General features: G+C 36.9%; 1 protein-coding gene across 2 annotated transcripts in view; it reads left to right on the top strand.

Annotated features, from left to right (window-relative positions):
* The window catches only part of LOC132094992 (UDP-glucuronic acid decarboxylase 1), a 77711-nt gene that overhangs the window by 50789 nt on the left and 2300 nt on the right, over positions 1–24622 (top strand). For both annotated transcript variants that reach the window (XM_059499699.1, XM_059499700.1), the window contains 5 exons: positions 3075–3134; positions 5857–5978; positions 12498–12617; positions 13008–13051; positions 24149–24209. In XM_059499699.1, the coding sequence (XP_059355682.1) occupies positions 3075–3134; positions 5857–5978; positions 12498–12617; positions 13008–13051; positions 24149–24209 (407 nt within the window). The remainder of the gene's footprint in view (positions 1–3074; positions 3135–5856; positions 5979–12497; positions 12618–13007; positions 13052–24148; positions 24210–24622) is intronic.

The following is a 24622-nucleotide window of genomic DNA, read 5'->3' on the forward strand; positions in this document are numbered from 1 at the left end:
TACGTTATCTATGTTCTATTGTGAATAAAATATTGGCTCATGTGATTTGAAATTCCTTTAGTTTTCATTTTATTAAAATTTAAAAAACGTCCCAACTTTTCCAGAATTCGGGTTGTATATATATATATATATATATATATATATATATATATATATATATATATATGTATATATATATATATATGTATATGTATGTGTGTATATATGTGTATGTATGTATATGTATATGTGTATATATGTAAATATATGTATATGTGTGTGTGTGTGTGTGTGTGTGTGTGTAAAGACAGCTTGCTCTATTCTTTTTTTTTTATTCTATCTGTTTTCTTTTTATTTATTATATTATTTAAAAGCCCATGCTTCATGTACTGTGTTAACCTAACTGAGACTTGTTATAGCACTTATATTTCATTGCTCTTTTTCTTGTTTTTGATTGCTTCCACTGTCCTCATTTGTAAGTCGCTTTGGATAAAATGTAAATGTAATGTTCCATGTGCGGTTCAATATCAACCAATAAGATTCCATGTACGATGTTGCGTTTTCATTGGTCAGTCGTTGAAGCCTATTTCTGATTGGTTGTTGCCGTTTTGACAGCGTTTATGCCAAGAGCAGTGTTGCCAGACGTACGATAATTATCGTATTTGTACGATAATTTTTACCTCTGTACGATGTACGATCAATAATGAAAAAAATCCCGTAATGTACGATAATTTTAGAATTTTGTGAAAATTGTAATGATAGTAGTTGCAGTCATAGGGCTTCTTTACTCATACAAGAAATCGGCTCATTACAGACACTATAAATGCGTTCATGTGCACCTGAGGGTGTGTTAAGAATGTAGGAGAGTGCCCTGCTTTAAAGCCAATGAGAACTAGTTGCGGTCCATGAACATCAACATCTGGCAACACGCAGGATTCCGATGACAGCGGCTCAGATGTGGAGTTAACTGCACCACGCAGCAACAGCTAAATTCTTTCTTCACTGGACGCGACAAAGCAAGGGTTAAAAATCATTTTAATATGTTTTAATATGCGCCGCGACGCAGACAGTCACTGCAAATAATGGTATGTATTTTTTCTCACTGCTTCTGTCCAACAATACGCCTTGTTATCTATTCTGGTAATTTGCAGGTCGTGTCAAAATGTTCTTGGTTTAGAATAGATAAATAACACTTTTGACTCGTGTACGATAATTTTCTTCCAAATACGATAATTTTGAACTTCTGGTACGATACTTGGACATTTCCAATCTGGCAACACTGGCCAAGAGCAAAGAGAAAGAAATCGAAGAGAAGAGTAATTGGCCATGCACGAACGCACGGGACGCAGTCTAAGCACGTACACGCTTACTTTAAGTGAAGAGGAGAGATTCGCGATTGCACTGAACACGTTTTAAGTGCAGGCATACTCTCTGAGCGAGCCCAGAGAACATTCTTACGAGAGCAATGTGTATCTGAGAGCGTGTTCAAGCAGAGAGATTCGCGCTCCGCACATTATATTCCGCACGCGAGCAGAGAGATTTACGCTCGCGCATTATATTAATGTACTTTCGCGCTACAATTATGCGCTCTCGACATTTGACAGGGAAATAACGCCATATGTTTCTGGTCTGACACATCCGTATGCGTATGAATGGAAGTCAACGGAATGAAAAGTGCAGTGTGATTGCCCCTTTAGCTGCATTCATATTTAAAAAGTAGCCCCTGAATGAAATAAATTTGGAAACCCCAGCTTTAGAAATGTTATGATTCGTATGATGCATATGCATTCAATCAAGTCTTCTGAAGAGATATGACCACTTTATATGGAAAGCAGATTTAAAGGAGTATTTCAGTTCTAGAATGAAAAACCAAGAAGAGATCACAGAAAGATGCTCCCAATGTCTTTGTCACTTAGCATAAATTGGACTCCCTGAAAACACAAAAAAATCTCAGCATGTATGACCTGTTTTTTATTATTTATTTTGTATCAAAATCATTGTGTTGTCACATGCTCTTCTACCATTACTGATAAGGTCAAATCTGGTACATCAGATATTTTAGGGAATATCCATGATGGCCATTCAAAAAATCTTTTTAATCATCTACATTGCACTCTCTTTCGAGTCCTCAATCAGATGTCCACTGTCTGTAAGTAACGCAGTAAAAGACCATAGTGTTTTTTTTTTTTTGGTGATAGAGTTTTCTGAGTTGTAATTTCTGTGTTGACATGAAATAATCTGTTTTCCATCTCATGCTTGCAATTAAAGATAATTGCTTGTGCAGGTTATTCCCAGGTCTACATGGAATCTGTTCAACAGAATTTCAACACCTGTCAATTTAAACATTCTTGTTTTTTGAATTAAATGTTTGGAATTTTCTTTCAGCTGCAAATTAAAGTGCAGTTGGGATGAGCGAATGTAGTGAAGAAACAGATTACAGGCTCTTGAGACGGTGTTTATTTTAAACTTGACATATCATATTAATAAACCAACCAGCCACAGTTTAAAAATACATTGTCAAGACAACCTGGACAAATAAAGTGGTGCACACATATTAAGCAATCCAGGCTGAATGGAAATAAGGGTCTCTGGTTATATTTCTGTAAAACTGCAAAAATGTACCTATGCATACATTTCACTGCAGTTTCCAGCTGCAACTTTTGTTGCTTTTTACACAAATTATTACAGGGCATATAATCAAATTGTAAAGACTTGTGTGTGTCAGGGAAACATAGGCTTAAATCAAAACTCAATCCATCAGTGTATAGATAATCATTTATATTGTACAACCTGTGCATGTCCTGTTGTAATAGAGTGACTATCTAAACATTTTTCCAGCCAGTCAAAACATTTAATGAAAATAATTATATTTTAGCACAAAAATGAAGCTGTGAAAGGTGGATTGTTGTGAAATGTTTTTCTTTGACTGATGTCCTGATCTTTGCTTCTTCCTTGCAGCCTGTTTCTGATTGATGTCTGGTTTAGGTTTTTCTGACTCATCCAATGGGAGTCACTTATTGATTGATGAGTCAGACTCTGTCTGGTAAGATACAATTTAACAACCGATTTGCTCATGTCTCTCTCTCTGTTCACAGGATTGGCCAAGCGAGTCGGAGCTCGTTTGCTCCTCGCCTCCACTTCAGAAGTGTATGGAGGTAAGTGTACAAATGTCTCCAATTAAAGCTGGCAGTGATGCAAAGGGGGCACTAAATAACGAGACATTTTTTGGATAGATAAACACACCTACACTTACATTGCTGTGCTCCTATTGGTACTTCATTTTTAATCCATTATAAGTAGTTACACTGCAGAACAGTGACCCTACATTTCTGACAAATCTAACAGTGTGCACCTGGTTTTTGACATCAGAGACCTGTAGTCATGAAGTTTTAGCACTTTAACTATATGTCTGTACCAAGGAGTGCTTCAGTCAGTGTGAGTGTGCATGAGTCTGGAATCTGAAAAGATTTTGGTAGAGGTTAAACTTTATGACTATTCTATGAAGTTATAAAGAACCTGATCCCAGTTGTGAAGAATGGTGGTGGAAGTGATGTTCTGTAGTGGAGGCTGCTTTGAGTTCATCTTGAATTACCACACAAATAATGTGGCTTAAAGGAAATTAAATAATATGGCCAAATTGGCCATGCCGAAACCTGTAGTTTGTACAGTTTGGAGGCAAATGGTAAATGCAAGAATGTGTTTTCCAAGTCAGAAGTCTTGAGGCTAAGGGAATGTCCAGACAATTGTTTAAATTGTTTTTGATTAATTTTCAATAAGTCACAGAAAGAAAAATTGAACAATTCACCAGCACTCAGTCTCTTTAATAAGCAATAATTACTCACTGCTGAGAGGTTGTGGCACCCGAAACGATTCAACAAGGCCCTTTCAGATATATTCAGATATTTTTTTTTTCTTTTTGACTGAAAAAAAGCTTGCAGTTGATTTTCTGCAGTTTGATGGTTGGATAATCAGCTCATTTGGGATTTGGGAATGAACACAGGTCTTTGTCCATCAAGCGAGAAATGTAGCTTCCAAGTTACGTGTGGTCAAAGGTGTTTTTTTTTGTTGTTGGTTTATTTTATTTCCTCTTTAGTATCTTTAAGCGGGACTAATGGCATTCATTACATGAAAGAAAGAAAAAAAAGTATCACTTGAAAATCACAGTTCCATCAATTTTGCCATTCATTGCCTTCAAACTTCATAAGAGCTATTTTTTCTTCATGATGGCTGCTTTAAAGGATTGTCTGAATGTGCATAAAAAAAATCTATCCTACTTTCACACCAACTTCTGCTCCTGCTGTCAAAATCTGCCTTTTTACATTAATTGAATTGCATTGAAATCCAGTAAGCGCTTCTCTTTTTTTTTATGCTGTACAATATGTTTAAGGAAATAGACAAATATAAGGACTTACATAAGCCCTGTGCTATATTTGTGTAAGTATTATTAAGGGGATTAAATCAGTTAATGTAAACTTATATTATTCAACTTTTTTCTAAAAATTGAAACGTGATAATGTCAATATATAATGCAATTATTTATAGGATATACAGCTATGTCACAATTATTTAACTCCTCTTACACATTACGGTTTTATAGTCACTTATTTGTATTGTTGGGTACAAAAGTGGTAAAACGATTAAACCTTTGGAAACTCTATAGCTAAACTGATTAAATTGGAACCGTTAAAAATTAACTGTTAACAACACAACACTTTAGCCCATTCATTTGCTGAAATATAGTAGCAAATGTGGCCAAGTCAAAAGAGCTTTCACAAAAGCTATAGAGAACAAATTGTATAAATACATTAGAAAGTATATGGCTACATGAAGATTGCAATTGCAATTTAACCTGATCAAAGGAGGAACAAATGCGTAGAAGAACATGGTCAAATAGGGACGTGGACCAGTCTTGTTTTTGAAGTTACTGCTGTTTCAAGAACTGGAAATCTTGACTGTATGAAAGACCTCATTGATTTATATTAGTATGAGACCTTTTGGTAGAAATTTTGATCTCTTTGGTGCATAGACTTTATGATTATTGGACCTTCCAGCAGGCAACCATCCCAAAATATCCATCCAAATGTACTGAAGACTTGTAATGTACTGGTTATAGATTGTTCTTGAGTGGCATGTTCAATCTCAACAGAAATACTTGGAGGGATTGGAGAAAGCAGTGTTGGCAACATGACAATCAAAGATTATCTAGAAGCTTTTCCAAGTAAGAAATGAATCAGAATTGCAATAGAGAGGTGACAGAAGCTTGATAGCACCTGGTGGTTATAAAGAATTAATATGGCTTTTGGGGGTTGTATAATTTTTACATGAATGTTTGGAGCAAATTAGATTTATTTATTATATATTTTTTTCATCATCTTCATTTTTCAACATACTCAGAAGTGTATTAAGGAACGTTCTATACTAGTTCTGCTGCCTTCGTTAAATTGTTTTCATAAAAATTTATTCATGGCAGAGGAATGTTTTGTAGGTCAAGGGGATTGAATAATTTTGATTGCAACTGAACCGTTTTGATTTCAGGAGTCATCCATACAGATTACAGAAATTAAATCCTTTCTACAGCTGACTTTCATTTGTTCAAAATTTTAATGTCAGACCTAGATCAAATGTTTTGAAACTTTGTGTGTATTTATGATTTATTGTCAAGTCTTTTAAATCATTTATCTATTTATAGTTATGTGGCCATAGTAATGCACTGCAACCATTTATAATTTCTTTGCATTTTGGCTGTATGGACAATGGCTGACTTGACATTATATTGTATTTCTCCTTTATTTTACAATTGAAAATATTTGTGTTAAATGTGAACCATAGGAGGTTGTGTATTGTATATTATAGTTGTGTGTTTGTGTCTTCAACCAGACCCAGAGGTGCACCCCCAGAATGAGGAATACTGGGGTCATGTGAACCCTATTGGCCCCCGGGCCTGTTATGATGAAGGGAAACGTGTTGCTGAGACAATGTGTTACGCCTACATGAAACAGGTATGAGTGAAATTAGATGGATTTCTGTATTTGATTTTTTTTTGTCATCCAGCTCTCAAGGTGTATTCATATTCTTTTTCCAGTCTACTCAGTATTCTTTGCTGTCACTTTCTTATCCAAGCAACATAACATAAAAGAATACGTAATGTCTGAGAGCCAATTATAATTGGAGGAAGTCTCTAAGAATACATGTAATGTAATGTAAAGTCACAAACTGAACTTAGACCTCCAAAGCCATGGAGGATTTACATAATGATGTAAAATCTCACATATTGTTTATACATCAAAGGGCTTACATTTCTATGCTAGGAAGAGTGACAAATAATTGTATGGAAAAACAAGGCAGCTTGGCAACCAAAAGCGTGGATAGATGCACAGTTTGATGAGAAATTAAATGTATAACTGAAATGGTGAGCCAAACCATTAGCAGCATTTTTAGATGGAAATAGTGGGTCTTGTTCCCCAAGTATGCATGAATTTGTGTGTGAAATCTGCATACAAACATGTTTAATGAACAAATTATGATTCACCAATTACTTTCATACTAAAATGTAATGTGATGAATAGATTTTACGTTCTCAGTTGTCATCAAACCATATTGTATTTTATGCAATATTAAAAACACAGTACCTAATTCTAATTTTTAGTGGCTAAATACAATTAGATGAAATAGATCTTGGGCTGTGTTTGGTTGACACACAGGAAAGATCACAATGATCATCTGGCTCTCTGGTTCTTTGTGACACGTTAATTTCCTGTCTGTGTCTTCTTGTTAAACACTGTGATCTGATTGATAGGCACCAGCCTTTGCTGCAGCTGATTTTATCCCTTTTTCTTCACTTTGTGTCAGTCTCAAATTTTCTTTATCATATTCATTGTCCCTTCAGTACATGCATTGTCTCGGTGTCACCACATGAGAAATGCTCCCTCACAAGTTTGATTTGAATATCATCAGTGACATATGGCATCTGGCATGTCCTTTTAAAACCAAATTCAGTGACATTTGAGAAGGATAAAAGCTGTTTGACAGTTATTTGAAATAACAGTCTGTCTTATGTTCAGAAGATTATTTGTTCCCTGTTTACCACCTTTTATGCAGGTTGAGGATAACATGCCAGTTTAGATTTTTTTTCTTAATGTCAAAGTGTTTTGTTTTTGTTCATCCAATGAGAGTCAGTGGTCACTAAAATGGTTCATCTATCAAAATTCTTCCAAATATCCTTTGGTGTTTTCTGCAGAAGAAAACAAGTCATTTTTCATTTTTGGGGGAGCTATCCCTATAAAGCTATGTGTATATTTCTGTTGGATGAAAGCATGAGGTTGTAGGGATGAAAGGCTGTATTTCCATGAAAACCATCAAATCCAGAACTTATATATGAACCGTTCTCTTTTCTGTCCAATGCCCTCCTCTTGCTTTATTGTCATCTTGTTTTTTTCCCCCATTTCCTACACAAAGGTGACTCTCCTTTTCATATTTATCAGTCCACCCATCCTAGTCTCTTTCTGAGATGTGACCATTGGGCTGGTGGAGGTGCTTTATCAGTCCACTGCATTCATTTATACTCAATTAGATTTAGTCTTCCATTCATGCACTTCCTCCCATTCATAGCAATTGACTTTCCTATTTATCTAATTTTGCTTTGCTTTCCGACTCTGGAAAGACTCTGTTCGCTTTTGACCTCACATTATTACTCCTTTGTGATTGATAGAGTTACATTTACAGATAAAATCTCCGCTTTTACAATGTCAAAAGCATACTTATTAAAGTACTTGATATAGCCTACGTAGTTTAAGTGAATGAATAAAGCCATTTAAATATTGATCTGGATACTATGTGAATGCTTATAGGACATGTAGTATGAGAGCAGTACTTATTTCTTTGCTATTTACTAGGAGTACACAATATTGAAGAAAACTATGATATGCCACAACTTGTTAAGAGGGGTGCATAAACTCAGCCTGAGATGAGATCAGGAAATGACTTGAGCTTGAACTTGGTTTGTGGTTGTGCTGTGCATGGCCCACTTGTCTTACAGGTAGAAAAATTGGTAACACGCAGCCTTGTCATCGCCACTAAAATGTGCCATGCTCACACACATAGTGTTTGTGTTATCACACAATAAGCTTGCAATCAGGCTAGAGCTTTTCCTTGTTAAAAAGTCTGCTCAAGTCGGCTGTCCTTGTTTTGTCCTCGTTATGTGTAGTCTGGCATTTTTGCAGCCCATCCTTCATTTATAATGCTATTCATGAGAGTTTTCATGTTTTTATTCAAGTCCACAGAGATAATTATAGAACTACTGGACCTACAAATCCAATGATTCCTGTTAAACTTCCAAGTTCTCTCTTACACTGTTTCAAGGCCAGTGTTTGATGCAGGCACAAGTACAGGTTTTACAATGTCTTAAAAGACTTATGTACTGTAGCTCATATCATATGAAGTATTTTCCAGTTAGGATATATTATGGCCAGTCAACCAGTGCATCCCTGTTGGTTTTTGGTCCTTTTTTCAGCCAAATTTAGTGCACCCGGAAGTGCACCTGTGTGCACAGACTACATTGTAATCATTTGCTATTATGTCTTTTGTGTGGAAGTACTTCGAAATCTGTGTGCAGGACACAGGCAGCCGTTCAGCACTGGAAGTGCAGAGCTACACGTCTGAGGTACAGATAGCAGGAAGCGAACAGCTGTTGGTGTACTGGCGCACAAATAAGAGCCTTTCCTGCTTACTGAAGTTGCGCGAGCGTATCTCTCCGCACCCTGCACAAGCGGAGACAGTGAAGCGATGTTAAGCTCTACTTCTCCCGTGTTGGATGAGAAACGAAACGGATTAAAAAGTGACAAAACTGAAATGCTTTTTTTTATTATTATTATTAGAACTTGCATACACATTTGAAAAGCCAGAAGTAAACGTCAGTTCTGTATAGGATGATTATTTTTATTTTACCTTAAAATTAAATTGACTTAATTTGATTTAAAAATCACCTGCTGTGGCACACTGAAAAAAGTGTTTCATTCATCAAATTAAAACATTTTAGTGTAATGATTCATGTCTATATTTTTATAATTTAAGCCAGTAGTTATTTATTTTTCATTGGCTCAAGTAATAAAATATATAGATGTGAATCATTACCCTAATTTTTTTTTAATTGAATGAAATACTTTTATTCGCACCAACATAATTTGATTTTAACATTTTGGAATAATTTATTTATATAGCATACTTTTATTTAGTGTCACTGGTAAAGACCTTTTTTTATTTAAAACCAAATTTAAAAACTAAAATAAATACTGAATGCTGATTAAGAAACATCTTATTGAATGTGTGTTGACTGTGTTGTTTGGATTGTAGAACTATGCAGTTGTTGCCTTTAATTTCACATGGTTACAGTTAATCTTTTCATGTAGTTTCAACCCAATTCAAAATAAAAGCTAAATGCTGATATCTGTACCATTTATGTTTGTATTGAATGTAGGCTACTTATTGTGCAGATACTGCCGTTAATTTCAAATGGTTACAGTTATTGTTTTCAATAGCCAAAAGCCAGTTTGGCCTATTAAATACCAAATAAACATCTTGTTTATGCATACTTTCCTTCTTTCTTGTTTGTTGCTTAATGGAAAAAAATAAATAATTGGAAATCGGTATCGGAATTGGCCATGAAAAATCATGTTCGGTGCATCCCTAATACACAATATTGTGTCTTGTTCCATTTTATTATGCAGAGATCATAAGAAAGCCATTCATATTTTTAATTCCCTGAAGACTGTCATTACTATGGCTACCAAGGATCCTTATTGGTCTTTTGGAAGCAGATTTGGAAACATCATTATTTTTGCAGTTCCAAAGCGTGGTGCAGCACATGATGCGTCATGGAAATATATCTGAGAGGTGGTTAAGCAAAGTCATTATGGAGGTTTCAGAAGCCCGCATGTCCGCTATGTTGGTCTTTGTAGACAACGGAGCCAGCATAAGCATTTCTGAGGTAGGCAGTTTAGCTAGTAAAGTTCTTATGCTGTGTGTAATCACTTCAACCTTGAATGTGGGTGGGTGGGTTGGGAGTGACCACAGCCTGTTGTTTAGTGCGCCAGTTTTGGCAAGGGTGTCAGTTGGATCTTTTAAGTCCTTGTCTAGACCTGGTAGCTTCGAGTGTCCTTTTACCTTCCAGTACACAGTCACATTGTGTGTTTTTGTGATGTTATCACATTGCTGGAACAGGTGTTGGTGTTTGACTGGCTTGTTGTTTGCAGTTTTTAAACCATTCTGTTTACAGCACGGAAGATGGCACACGAAACTGAGTCTAGCGTAGTTAAAGTCTGTACAGGCTTTGTTCAAACAGATGTTGAATTCAGCTGGTGAGTTGGCATAGTCGAATGGACACCTGTTGAAGGTGAACTGTCGGTTGCCAAATGTGAATGCCAGCTTGTGTTGGTTTTCTGAGTGCACCGGAATGGTCCAGAATCCAGAGGCCACATCAAGTGTGGGGAGGATTGTGGCTCCTCTGATTCGGGGCATTTCTTGTTCCAGCTGGGTCTTGTGCCATCGTGACAGCGGCACTTGTTGATTCAGTTTCCTGTAGTCAATGGTGGGTCACCCCTCGCAGTTAGTATTGAGGGCGGGCCAGATGAGGGCTGAGTTGTTGCCGTTGCATGGATGGATGACACCTTTCGCCAGCATAGATTCGATGATCACCTGCACTGGTTCGTGTGAGGCGATGGGAATCTTGTCCTGTTTGACAGAAGTGGGAGGAGCATCATGGTGCGTAGGTATGCGCACCGTGTGTAGGTTGGTAAGACCACAGTCTAAAAAGTCTTTGGCACAGGATTCTTTGAGCTTATAAAGAACTTGTCTGAGTCTTTGACGATCTGTATCGCTCTGAAGTGTATGAGCATCTTGTAGAATTTGCTGCACTTGAGATTGAAAACCTGTGTAAGGCTCCTCCGTCAGTGTGTCATCAGTCAGTTTGTTATTGAGAGGTGTAGCAGCTTCATCAGTCTCACTGACGTTCTGGTGGGAGACTGTGTATACTGCGAGGTGTTGGTCATCTTCATGCTACAAACAAACCTATTCAAAATACATATTATAAAGGACTTACATAAAGAGCGTAAAGAAAAGTTTCTTTGTGTGTGTTTGCTTATGTGTGTGTGTGTTGTGGAATGTGTTTCGTTTCTCCTTTGAGGCTGCTCACTTGACTGTGGAATTTCTCGTCCAGAGTGTCGTAAATAATTTAAATCCAGCCAGGCTGGCGCCAGGCATTTAGTTTAGAGAGAGTTGGGTTTATATGCCTGAATTCAAAATCTACAAGCTTTGGGTTTGCATTGTTTTAGATTCAACGAACCGTGATTCATTAGTTCAGAACCAATGAATCGATGAACTGCATATCCATTACAGTCAAGATATATTTTTGTTGTTGAATATGGGCCACGTTGACAAGAGTGATGTAGTAATGTTCACTGTGTAGATATATCTGAGAGAAACCTTTCACCAGTAAGAAAAAAGTGTTTTAAAGCTTGTTGTTTTGCAGAACATTAAAGTTATATATGACATGAGAATAAGGCCTGAAGTTAGGAAGAACATTTAAGGAAAATGTAATTATTTATGATTTTTTTTTCTTCTCAAACCTGGTCTGTTGTGTAAAAACACCCCTTGCCAAATCCAGTTATAGGAGAATAACAGATAATATACAACACATTAACATCAATACCTTAACTTAATCACGGATGACGAAGAACTAAACAGACAGGGTATTTAAGCACACAGGAGGTAATGAGGGAACTGGAGACAGGTGGGGATCGAGACAGGGAATTCACACGCCAAGGCGGAGCTGGAGACTGGCAGTCCAGCGGCGAACCATCGTGCCCAGATGGCGCGGACTGAGGGTGAGCTGTGGGACTGACTGGCACCAGCAGAGATGAGTTCGAGGAACTGGCTGGTCTAGGAGGAGATGAGAGAGGAAGGATGGGAGGAAACACAGGATCAGGGCTGGACAGGTCCAGCAGAGAGACAGGAGGTACGGAGCTGGATTGAACCAGCGGAAATGGAGCAAGGGAACTGGCAGGTCTAGGAGGAGGTGGGAGAGGGAGGCTGGGAGGGAATACAGGAGATTCAGCGCTGGGCGGAACCAGCGGAGAAACAGAAAACTAAGGGCTGGGTGGAACCAGCGGAGAAACAGAAAACTTAGGGCTGGGCGGAACCAGCGGAGAAACAGAAAACTAAGGGCTGGGCGGAACCAGCGGAGAAACAGAAAACTCATGGCTGGACGGAACCAGCGGAGAAACAGAAAATTCAGGGCTGGGCGAAACCAGCGGAAATGGAGCAGAGGAACTGACTGGAGGAGGTGGGAGTGGGACACTGAGAGAGTATACAGGGGGATCAGGGCTGGACGGAAAAAAAACATTTTGAGCTTCAGCTACATATAATCCTGAAACCCATAAACCTATTGCTGCATATTCTCTGAATAATTAACACTTGCAGCAGAACTCATTGTGTTAATGAAGTTCGCATCTGTCTGTGTCACACAGGAAGGAGTAGAGGTGAGAGTGGCTCGGATCTTCAACACCTTCGGGTCTCGGATGCACATGAATGATGGGAGAGTGGTCAGTAATTTCATTCTGCAGGCTTTACAGGGAGAGCCACTGACGGTAAGACCCACTGACCTTGTTAAAATAATGAACCATATACAGTGATGATTACACCTCCTAACTCTAAATTACTGCTTCGACTCATTTCAGCTTCACACAAACACACATATGGGGGTAACTTCAATTTGTAGCATTGTGAAAAAGTGGGGCATCTACACAGAATGCTGTCTCTTTTCTTACCTATCAAAAACTTTTTTTTATTATTATTATGTTGTTCAGATGGGCTTGGAAAAGACATTAATACATTTTGAATATTTTTTTTTTCTAATTTTATCAAATATTCTAATTTTTAATCTAATTTTAAATAAGCACAGATTTTTTTCAAATTTTTTGCATAACATCATGTGCTCTGATGTATGATTATGATTCTGTTTGTTTTACATTTTTCAGGTTTACGGTTCAGGTTCTCAGACAAGAGCTTTCCAGTATGTGAGGTAAGCACTGATAAAAAACGAAATACATCTGTGGGTGGGTTTTCATTTGTTTTGTATCTAGAGCACAGGAGGACACATGCAAAAGTAGACTGGTACTATAAAAATACTAAAACAACAAAATATGGAAGTATAATACAATGATTGGCTGATTTTTCTGCCATTTTGAACAGTGAATGTTCATACTGTCCACAAGTGGTTTGAAACAAAATGATCTGTGAAAGATGTGTTTAAAGTTAGCACTTAAAGCAAGGAAAATAATAAATTAGCTTGTTCTGTATTAATAGGAAATGTTACAAATTTGAAAAACAAAAACAAACTATACTTCCATTAACAAAGATTTACGTAACACATCCATCTGTCCCTTTTTCCCCATTTCCATCTGTTTTCAGGTCGCCTCTATCTGTGTTATTCCTTCTAATGTCATTGTGCATTTGAATGATAAGAGAAAATAAAAAAGCCTTTTGATGGGATTACTAATGCTTTCTGGTAATTGCGTTGAAGGTATTTCAAAGGTAGAACTGTTTTTTATATATATATAAAGGCTGCAGAGTTGTGTACAGACTGATAATGTGATGGTGCTTTGGTGGAAGCAAACTTATCAGTTATTAATGGGCTTTGGACCGATCCCCCTGTAATATCCATGGAACTGTGGGATTCTTAGGGAAGTGAGACATACAAATGACCAGTGGATATAAATGTGTGCATATCATTGTACATTAAACATTCACTGCATTCATACATTATATTTTTGTAAGTCTAATGTATACAGGTGCATCTAAAAAATAAATAATGGAATCATGGAAAAGGTCTTTGTTTTTTGTAATTTAAATGAAAAAGCAAACTTTCTTCTAGATTCGTTGCACACAAACAGAAATATTTTAAGAGTATTTTTATTTTATATTTATTATGAGCTTGATTAGTTTGATTAATTTTGAATATAAATACTGGGTACCTCTTGGCCTAGTTTAGAAGATGCAACCACAAGTATGGGAAAGACTACTGAATTGACAGTTGTTCAGAAGACGATCATCAACGCCCTCCACAAGGAGGGTAAGCCACTGAAGGTCATTCCTGAAAGTGCTGGCTGTTCACAGAGTGCTGTATCAAAATATATGCATAGAAAGTTGACTGGAAGGAAAAAGTGTTGTAGGAAAAGATGCACAAGCAACAGGGATGACCACAGCCTTGGGAAGATTGTCAGGAAAAGCCGATTCAAAAAATTGGGAGAGCTTCACAAGGAGTGGACTGAAGCCGGAGTCAGCACATCAAGAATCACCACACTCAGACCTCTTCAGGAAAAGGGCTACAGCTGTCACATTACTAGAACCAAGCCACTTCTGAACCAGAAAAAAACGAAGCATTTCACCTGGGTAAGGAGAAAAAGAACTGGACTCTTGCTCAGTGGTCCACAGTCCTCTTTTCAGATGAAAGTAAATTTAGCATTTCATTTGGAAATCAATTTCTGGAGTCTGGAGGAAGACTGGAGAGGCACAGAATCCACAGTCCAGTGTGACATTTATGAAGTCAAAGATGACTTGGGGTGTCATGATGTTGCTCCATTGTGTTTTATCAAGTCCAAAGTCAATGCAGCCATCTACAATACCTGGAGATTTTGGAGCACTTTATGTTTCCATCTGCTGACAAGCTTTATGAAGATGCTGATTTTCTTTTGCAGCTGGACTTTATCACCTGCCCACAGTGCCAAAACCACTTCCAAGTGGTTTGCTGACCATGATATTACGGTGCTTGATTGGCCATCCAACATGCCTGACCTGAACCTCACAGAGAACATATGGGGTATTGTGAAGAGGAATATAAATAACATCTGACAATACAGAGGAGTTGAAGGCAACTGTCAAAGCAACCTGGGCTTCAATAACGCCTCAGTGCCAAAGGCTGATCGCCTCCATGCCATGCCGCATTGAAGCAGTAATTTGTACAAAAGGAGCCCCAACCAAGTACTGAGTGTGTAATTAAACCTGCTTTATAGATCTTGAACATTTCTATTTTGTAATCTTTTTTTTCTTTAAGAAAATATTCACATTTTTTGAGATACTGAATTAAAAAAAAATTTAAGCTGTATGTCATAACCATCAGAATTAAAACAAAAAATGTTAATATTTCAGTTTATTTGCAATGAATCTAGAATATTAGAAAGTTTTCTTTTTTTAATTAAATTACAAAAAATAAAGAACTTTTCCATGATATTCAAATTTTTTGAGATGCACCTGTATATATGTACTTGCGTATAGCTATACACACCTTTAATGTTTTAAATGTACTGAAGTTCTAATTTTGTGTGGCCTTCATCTTTTGTGTCAGGAATTTTGTAAATGCCTTTTGGATTTAATCATTTGTCCACCTACAGGGAACAGGATGGCAGAAAGATTCTCTAAATATATTATAGCGCTGTTTGTACGTGATATTTTGAGTATAATTTAATGAAGCCAGTTTCATCTAGAGGTATATGGCTGCTTTGGCTCCATCTTTAGAAGACCCAACACTCCTGTGGGGTAAGAGATCAGAGTCATCATGGCTTATTTGATGTCTCAGTATCTCAGTAGAACAAACATTCTCCTGGATGAGCAAAGCTCACTTAATTAGGAGGACTGTGTAATATAACACACGGGATTGACCACAGAATTTTCTACAGACCACAGTCTTAACTGACAGACATTGACTGAGTGTCTGAATGCTCTGCCCAGCTTTTAACTATCTGTTCATAAATGAACTATTGGCCACCCCACTGAAGGAAGTGTTTTTGGCATTGATAACACTGGGGAATTCATTAAACTCCTAATTCGGATACATTCAAACAGCATAATTCAGAGGGAAATGTAGGGTAAGTACATACTTGTAACTCCACAGGTACAGTTCATTTCTTTGCAACATTACCACTCAAAATAGGGTGCATTTGAAATTTAGAGGAAACTTTTCCTTTATACAACCTTTAAATATGTATACAAAAAATCAGGAATCTTTTTAACAGTTGATGTGGTTTAAGAAATTGTTTGGTAACACTTTAGTATAGGGTCCAATTCACACGAATAACTAGTTGCTTATTAGCATGTCTATTATTAACATATTAGCTGTTTATTAGTGCTTATAAAGTACATATAATGCATGACATCCATAATCCTAAACCAATACCCAATACCCTAAACTTAACAACTACCTTATAAACTATTAATAAGCAGCAAATAAGGAGTTAATTGAGGCAAAAGTCATAGTTAATGGTTATTTAATAGTCAGAATTGGACCCTAAAATAAAGTGTGACCATAATTTTTTTTTAGTTTGAGAAAAATGTTCCTGTAGTTAAACTAGCAGATCAATATGCACATTTCCATTGTCCTTAAAATTGCGCAAATTGAAATTGCGAATTGAAAATACACCTAATGGAAATCCGTTTTTTTCGCTCGCATGAGGTGGTTTTTCAGGCAATAATTTGCAAACTGCAATGTAAACGTTTTTGTTTTTTTCTCATTAACAGGTCACATGTCATACAACCCGAATTCCGGAAAAGTTGGGACGTTTTTTAAATTTTAATAAAATGAAAACTAAAAGACTTTCAAATCACATGAGCCAATATTTTATTCACAATAGAACATAGATAACATAGCAAATGTTTAAACTGAGAAATTTAAACTGAGAAAAACACTTTTATCCACTTAATTAGCTCATTTAAAATTTAATGCCTGCTACAGGTCTCAAAAAAGTTGGCACGGGGGGCAACAAATGGCTAAAAAAGCAAGCAGTTTTGAAAAGATTCAGCTGGGAGAACATCTAGGGATTAATTAAGTTAATTGATATCAGGTCTGTAACATGATTAGCTATAAAAGCTTTGTCTTAGAGAAGCAGAGTCTCTCAGAAGTAAAGATGGGCAGAGGCTCTCCAATCTGTGAAAGACTGCGTAAAAAAATTGTGGAAAACTTTAAAAACAATGTTCCTCAACGTCAAATTGCAAAGGCTTTGCAAATCTCATCATCTACAGTGCATAACATCATCAAAAGATTCAGAGAAACTGGAGAAATCTCTGTGCGTAAGGGACAAGGCCGGAGACCTTTATTGGATGCCCGTGGTCTTTGGGCTCTCAGACGACACTGCATCACTCATCGGCATGATTGTGTCAATGACATTACTAAATGGGCCCAGGAATACTTTTAGAAACCACTGTCGGTAAACACAATCCGCCGTACCATCAGCAGATGCCAACTAAAGCTTTATCATGCAAAAAGGAGCCATATGTGAACATGGTCCAGAAGCGCCGTCGTGTCCTGTGGGCCAAGGCTAATTTAAAATGGACTATTTCAAAGTGGAATAGTGTTTTATGGTCAGACGAGTCCAAATTTGACATTCTTGTTGGAAATCACGGACGCCGTGTCCTCCGGCCTAAAAAGGAAGGAGACCTTCCAGCATGTTATCAGCGTTCAGTTCAAAAGCCAGCATCTCTGATGGTATGGGGGTGCATAAGTGCATACGGTATGGGCAGCTTGCATGTTTTGGAAGGCTCTGTGAATGCTGAAAGGTATATAAAGGTTTTAGAGCAACATATGCTTCCCTCCAAACAACGTCTATTTCAGGGAAGGCCTTGTTTATTTCAGCAGGACAATGCAAACCCACATACTGCAGCTATAACAACAGCATGGCTTTGTCGTAGAAGAGTCCGGATGCTAACCTGGCCTGCCTGCAGTCCAGATCTTTCACCGATAGAGAACATTTGGCACATCATTAAACGAAAAATACGTCAAAGACGACCACGAACTCTTCAGCAGCTGGAAATCTATATAAGGCAAGAATGGGACCAAATTCCAACAGCAAAACTCCAGCAACTCATAGCCTCAATGCCCAGACGACTTCAAACTGTTTTGAAAAGAAAAGGAGATGCTACACCATGGTAAACATGCCCCGTCCCAACTATTTTGAGACCTGTAGCAGAAATCAAAATTGAAATGAGCTCATTTTGTGCATAAAATTGTAAACTTTCTCAGTTTAAACATTTGCTATGTTATCTATGTTCTATTGTGAATAAAATATTGGCTCATGTGATTTGAAAGTCTTTTAGTTTTCATTTTATTAAAATTTAAAAAACGTCCCAACTTTTCCGGAATTCGGGTTGTATATAAAAAAAGCAATATGATCATTCCTCAATGTACTATAACCTCCAAGAAAATCCAAAATCCATTCAAATCCATTGCCATGACTTATCCTAAGAGGAAAATTCCATTTCGCAATACTTTTTATCGACATTTATGAAATATTGCCAAAGCTTTGCAGGTCAACATCAATGTCAAGATTACACAGGGAACACCTACTACCAGGGACCTGTTTTTATAAAACAAGTTAACAAAGTAAGCTAAGCTTATTTCAGTCTAACTTATTATCAGTTGATCTGGTTCAAAATAAGTCTGACTAATTGAAATAAGCCCTCATCCTCATGTCGTTCCATACCCTTAAGACCTTTTAAGATATTTTAGATTTAGTCCGAGAGTTTTCTGTCCCTCCATTGAAGCTGTGTGTACGGTATACTGTCCATGTCCAGAAAGGTAATAAAAACATCATCAAAGTAGTCCATGTGACATCAGAGGGTCGGTTAGAATTAGTTGAAGTTTCAAAAATACATTTTGGTCCAAAAATAGCAAAAACTATGACTTTATTCAGCATTGTCTTCTCTTCTGGGTCTGTTGTGAGCGAGTTCAAAACACTGCAGTTTAGTGATATCTGGTTCAAGAACGAATCATTCGATGTAACCGGATCTTCTTGAATCATTTCACCAAATCGAACTGAATCGTTTGAAACGGTTTGCGTCTCCAATACGCATTAATCCACAAATGACTTAAGCTGTTAACTTTTTTAATGTGGCTGACACTTAACACTAAAACAAACCAATATCCCGGAGTAAATCATTTACTCAAACAGTACACTGACTGAACTGCTGTGAAGAGAGAACTGAAGATGAACACCGAGCCGAGCCAGATAACGAACAAAAGATTGACTCGTTCTGATGCACTAATCTAAATAATTTAAGAAATCTTTTAACCTTGACTTTCAATTTTGAACTTTTAAATGTTTGCCTTAGCAAATATTGATTCTGAATTTAAACAAATTGCCATTCAGATGATGTCTGACATTTTGCCTTTAAATTGTTTTTAGCAATGTATGCAGATAGGTCTTTCGGACAGCAGAACCTTGACCTTTAAAAGAAGAGCATAGTAAGATCAGAAGAGATGGAAGAGATCATGACGGGCAGTAGATAAGAGCAGGACTGGCCAAACAAACCAGATTAGAAGTTGTTGCATCACATTTAAAACAAGGCAGTAGCACCAAATTAACATACTGAAGGTGTCCCATACAAGCAGCATGTAGTGTCACTCACTGTCCACAAACATGGTACCCTAACCCCATACCGTCTTGGCCATCTTATCTGTGATGTTTCTCACTTGTCTAAGTCTTCGGAAAATCAGCTTTTTTCTCCTTTGTGGTTTAAGAGATTTCACTGCTTGTTTTATAATTTTATATTATTTTAATGGCATTATTGTCCCTATGAAAAGAAGGAAAGATGCAGCCTGAGCTGCTCTTATATGCTTACTAGTAAGGTTGTCACAATACCAAATTCCATTAGCTGACATCAATACCAGTGTAATTGCACAATTGTTGTTGCTAGTTTTAATATCAAAAGTTAACTATTTATATTCATATGGTCTGGAGGAAAAGACATCAGTCAAACATCACAAGAAAGAAAGGATGAGATGATCAGAGGTAAAGTGAACTCATATATATAAACATGGCACTTGTTTGAAAACTTGATTTCCACAGGCCCTGATATCCCTCTCAGGGTCAGAGCCCACACCGCTCAAGGAGATAACACCGCAGCTCTGGTCTGATTCATCGTAAAGATATACACGGTAGCGTTATCTCAAATAAGCAGTGTACACTCAGTGAAGAGTAGATGGACCAATATGATTGATCTCATGGTGTTATTAAAGGGAAAGAGACCAATTCACATCTATCATTCCAGCTGTATTGACAGATTAAAGTCAACTCTTGTGGCTTGTGGCTTGTGTTTGGCGCACATCGAAAAGAAAGTTCACCCCAAAAATGAAAACTCTGTCCTTATTTATTCCCTCATGTTATTCTAAACTGGTTGCTTGTTTTTTTTTTTTAAACATGGAACACAAAAAGTTTTGTTAGAAAATAATGACAATTATAATTCTTGGGTTAACCATTCTTATGACTTTGAGTAAATTCTCTCTTTTTTTAAGTGCTTGCCTTTCTATTATTAGCAATACAAAGACAGATGCTAAATACTTTGGCATATACCTTTAGCATTCAGCAAACACATCTATATCATCTCAACAAGTCTTGCATATCATTTTACAAACCTGGCAAACTTGTAGAATCCAGCTGTTAGATCTTCTGAAGTTTTAAACTGTAGTTTCTGCATTGGATGTGAACAGGAGAATCCCTATTTCAATCTATGTTGCTCAAGCCCTTCTATTATTGTAAAACTGTGGGGATTTGTTTTACCCATTTTGTTATTTGCCAGTCTAAAATTTTGACACTGATGACTGAGAATAACAATACCTCCTCAGAAAACCTTTTCTTAATTAAGCTACAGGTTTAATTCATGTATGAAGCACAAATGTGCAAGCAATGTTCACACTTTCAAAAACCACTAACCGCAAGTAAAAGTAATAGTGATATTTGACTTAACATGACTGTTTCTGTCAACCCCCTTATAAGTTAATTCAGAACAGTTTCTGACAACCCCCTCCATGCTTCATGCAAGAGTGTAAAGTACACAGCTTGAGAAGAGACCTGATAAGAGAATGTTCTTTATGGAGAACAGTTTTATCTGCACATAACGCTATTCACATTATACTGCCCTATATAATAATAAATTAATAACTGCCTTGCACAATATAAATCTCTACGTGGCAGCACTCAGCTCTCTGCTCTCTTTTATAAATTCATGTCAGGCATTCACTTTTTTAGACATTTATTAATTGTTAAACACACATGATGGAGAAAGATGTTAAGAAATATAAAGAAATATTTGAATATCATTTGACTGTAATGTTTTCCAATCAAATGTGATAATGTAATGTGATAACTGGCAATGAGTCTTTCACATCGCTGTGGAGGAATTTTGTCCCACTCTTCTTTGCAGAATTGTTTTAATTCAGCCACATTGGAGGGTTTCCGAGCATGAAAGGACTGTTTAAGGTCATGCCACAGCTTCTCAATCGGATTTAAGTCTGGACTTCAAAACCTTAGTTTTTCTTGACCTGTTCAGAGGTGGACTTGCTGTTGTGTTGGGGATCATTGTCCTGCTGCATAAAGTGCTCTTGAGCTTGAGGTCACAAACTGACAGCCAGACATTCTCCTTCAGGATTTTCTGAAAGAGTGCAGAAATCAAAAAGTTAAACTTTTGTTGCATCAGTCCACAGAATATTTGCCCAAAAGCCTTGAGGATAATCCAGATATTTTTTGGCATCTATTGCCCACATACAAAACCGTTTTAAGGAGAGAAAAGGTGCAGATAAAGGACATTAAAGTCTAGGATACAGAATCAGTGCTCTGCTTGCAGGAATGCTATATTGGAACATGCTTCTACAATCCTGTGGTGATGATTTGGATCATCTTGCTGATGTAACAAGCTCATATATTTTGCTTTCTGTAGAAATATGATTATTCCCTGTAAACCTGTTAAGGTTTACCCTAATAAGAAGCCATGGGTTACCAAATCTGTTCATTTCAGCATACAGAAAAAGAAACAGGGAGTACCCTCTGATCTGCATATAGCCACTAAGGAACTTAAAATAGAAATTCAAAAAGCAAAACAGACATACAAATCTGAATTGGAGAATAAAATGGCAGCAAATAACCTTGGCTCAGCCTGGGCTAGTTTGAAAACTATAACAGGCCTTGAGAATATACAGATCAGCAGCCAGGTTGCACTGGAAGGGTTTAATTCACCAGTATATTGTATACCAGACAGTTACAGCGGATTACTAACTCAATTCTAAATGATGACTCTCATCCTTTGAACAATGAATTTAAACTTCTGCCATCTAGACGTAGATTTGTATTTCCGGATTGTAGAACTAAACCGTATAAAAACAGCTTTGTGCCAGCAGCTATCACTCAGTTGATACGTTGTTTAATGTTTGTGGTGTCTGTAAAATGGGGTACAAATAAAGTGAACCTGAACCTGAATCTGAACCACTGTTCCAAGTTTTCTCCTATTTGTGGATAATGGCTCTGACCGTGGTTCACTGGAGTCCCAAAGTCTTAGAAATGGCTTTAAAACCCTTTCCAGGCTGTCAACTATTTAGTTTCTCATCTGTTCTAGAAGTTCTTTAGATCATGGCATGATGGGTTGCTCTGTAAGCATGCTCCACTTTGACAGGCAGGTTCTATTTAAGTGATTTCTTGATCCAACAGGTCTGGCAGTAATCAGGCCTGGGTGAGGCTAGTGAAATTTACCTCCGCTTTCTAAAATAATGTAGTTAATCAGTTATTTCATGATTTAAAGGGATACTCCACCCCAAAATGAAAATCTTGTCACTAATCACTAACCCCCCATGTTGTTGCAAACCCGTAAAAGCTTTGTTCCTTCTTCTGAACACAATTTAAGATATTTTGGATGGATTCAGAGAGACACAGAGGTGACGAATTGTTGAATAGAGTCATTATTTTTGGTTTTGTTCACGTACAAAAATTATTCTCGTTGCTTCATATTATTCTGATTGAACCACTGATGGCAGATGGACTATTCTGACGATGCTTTTCATTCTTTTCTGGGCCTTGACAGTGTATTTTACTTGGCACTCAATAAGACAGTCACAAGCCTCCCGGTTTTCATCCAAAATATCTTAAATTGTGTTCCGAAGACGAACAAAGCTTTTACGGGTTTCGGAACGACATGGGGGTAAGTGATTAATGACAAAATGTTCATTTTGGGGTGCAGATCCTTTTAACTGGAGGTGCCAATTAATCTTTCATGTAGGGCCAGGTAGGTTTGGACAGCTTTTTCCCCTTAAATAATCATTTTAAAACTGCATTTTGTATTTACTTGCATAATATTTGTATAATATAAAAATTTGATTGATCTGAATCTTTTTTAAAAACGGGAAGGGGACAAAAATCTTTTCACGGCACTCTACTTACACCACACACGCACGCATGCATGAATAAATATTTATATATATATATACATATATATATATATATATACATACACACATGTATACATTGCCACTTGAAAGATTGTGAACCCCTTGCAGAATCTGAGAAAATGTAATTTTAACAAAATAACAGAGATCTTACAAAAAGCATGTTATTTTTTTAATGTAATACTGTGCTGAATACGATATTTTACATAAAGGATGTCTACATTTAGTCCAAAAGACAAAAAAAAGGAAATAGTTGAAATTATTTAAATAATGTAGGAACGATTATAGATCGATCCAAAGTATTATTTGTAAGCAGCTAGTTATTTTTACAACAAACCATTTGTCCACGCTGAACCATTACTGTTTCAAGCAGCAAAACTGTTTCACTTTACACAATAATGACTAATCAAAAGATTTTTGACAATCCATACAGTTACAACGAGTGGCATTTTGGGCCAATGAGATTGCACAGTACTACAAGGTCAAGTGCTTAGTTTAAAAGCTCTTAAGCATTGTGATTTACACTTGACCTGCACTGCATTAGACTGAATGGACTGGATGTGTGCTGAAAATCTTACATTGAATTGAAAATCTGATGTTGAATCTGAAGCTTTAAATGGCTGCGCTGGTGTGTTAGCGAGATCTCTGCTGCCCCGCTGTGTTCATGCCCACACACACTGAAGGAATTCACATATGTGTGTTTGAACACCCTGAAGAGTAAATAAACTGTGACTCATTCATACAACCAGATTTGCAAATTTCCAAAAGCTTATATTGAATAATGAGTTTAAATAGTTTATCATTTTATTCCATTTCATTCATTTGCTCGTCACTTCAGATAGTCATAACATCTGCATTGTTCTTTCCCTGTGCTTTGTCGTGATGCCACATACTCTGGTTTTGTTGTTTCTTTTTTCCCAGTGATCTGGTGAATGGCCTGGTGTCCCTGATGAACAGTAACATCAGTAGTCCAGTGAACCTGGTGAGTTTAGCATTTTGCCTTCAGGCATTATTCACACAGTGAGTTATAGTACAGTGTGTGTGTGTGTACATATATATATATATATATATATATATACATAACTGTTAATATATGATAAATAGAAACAATCCAGTAATTTGGGGGTTAGGCCTGGTTTTCAGTTGTACTGTAAGGTGGAATGTCTAGTTATCATTTTCTCCTTAGAAACCGAGAAGGAAAAACTTCCTAACTGAGGCATCAGTACAGGTTTATTGTAGTTAACATAACTTTCAAATAATTACTTCAACTTCAGCAAGGAATCTATATATATATATACCTCACAATAAATAAAACCAAATAATTCAAATGCAAATAAAAAGGAGAAATTTCTAGATTTCTTTAAAATTATTTCTTTAAAGTTAAATGACTAAATG

The sequence above is a fragment of the Carassius carassius genome, chromosome 19 (genome assembly GCF_963082965.1).
Source record: "Carassius carassius chromosome 19, fCarCar2.1, whole genome shotgun sequence".
Lineage (NCBI taxonomy): Eukaryota > Metazoa > Chordata > Actinopteri > Cypriniformes > Cyprinidae > Carassius > Carassius carassius.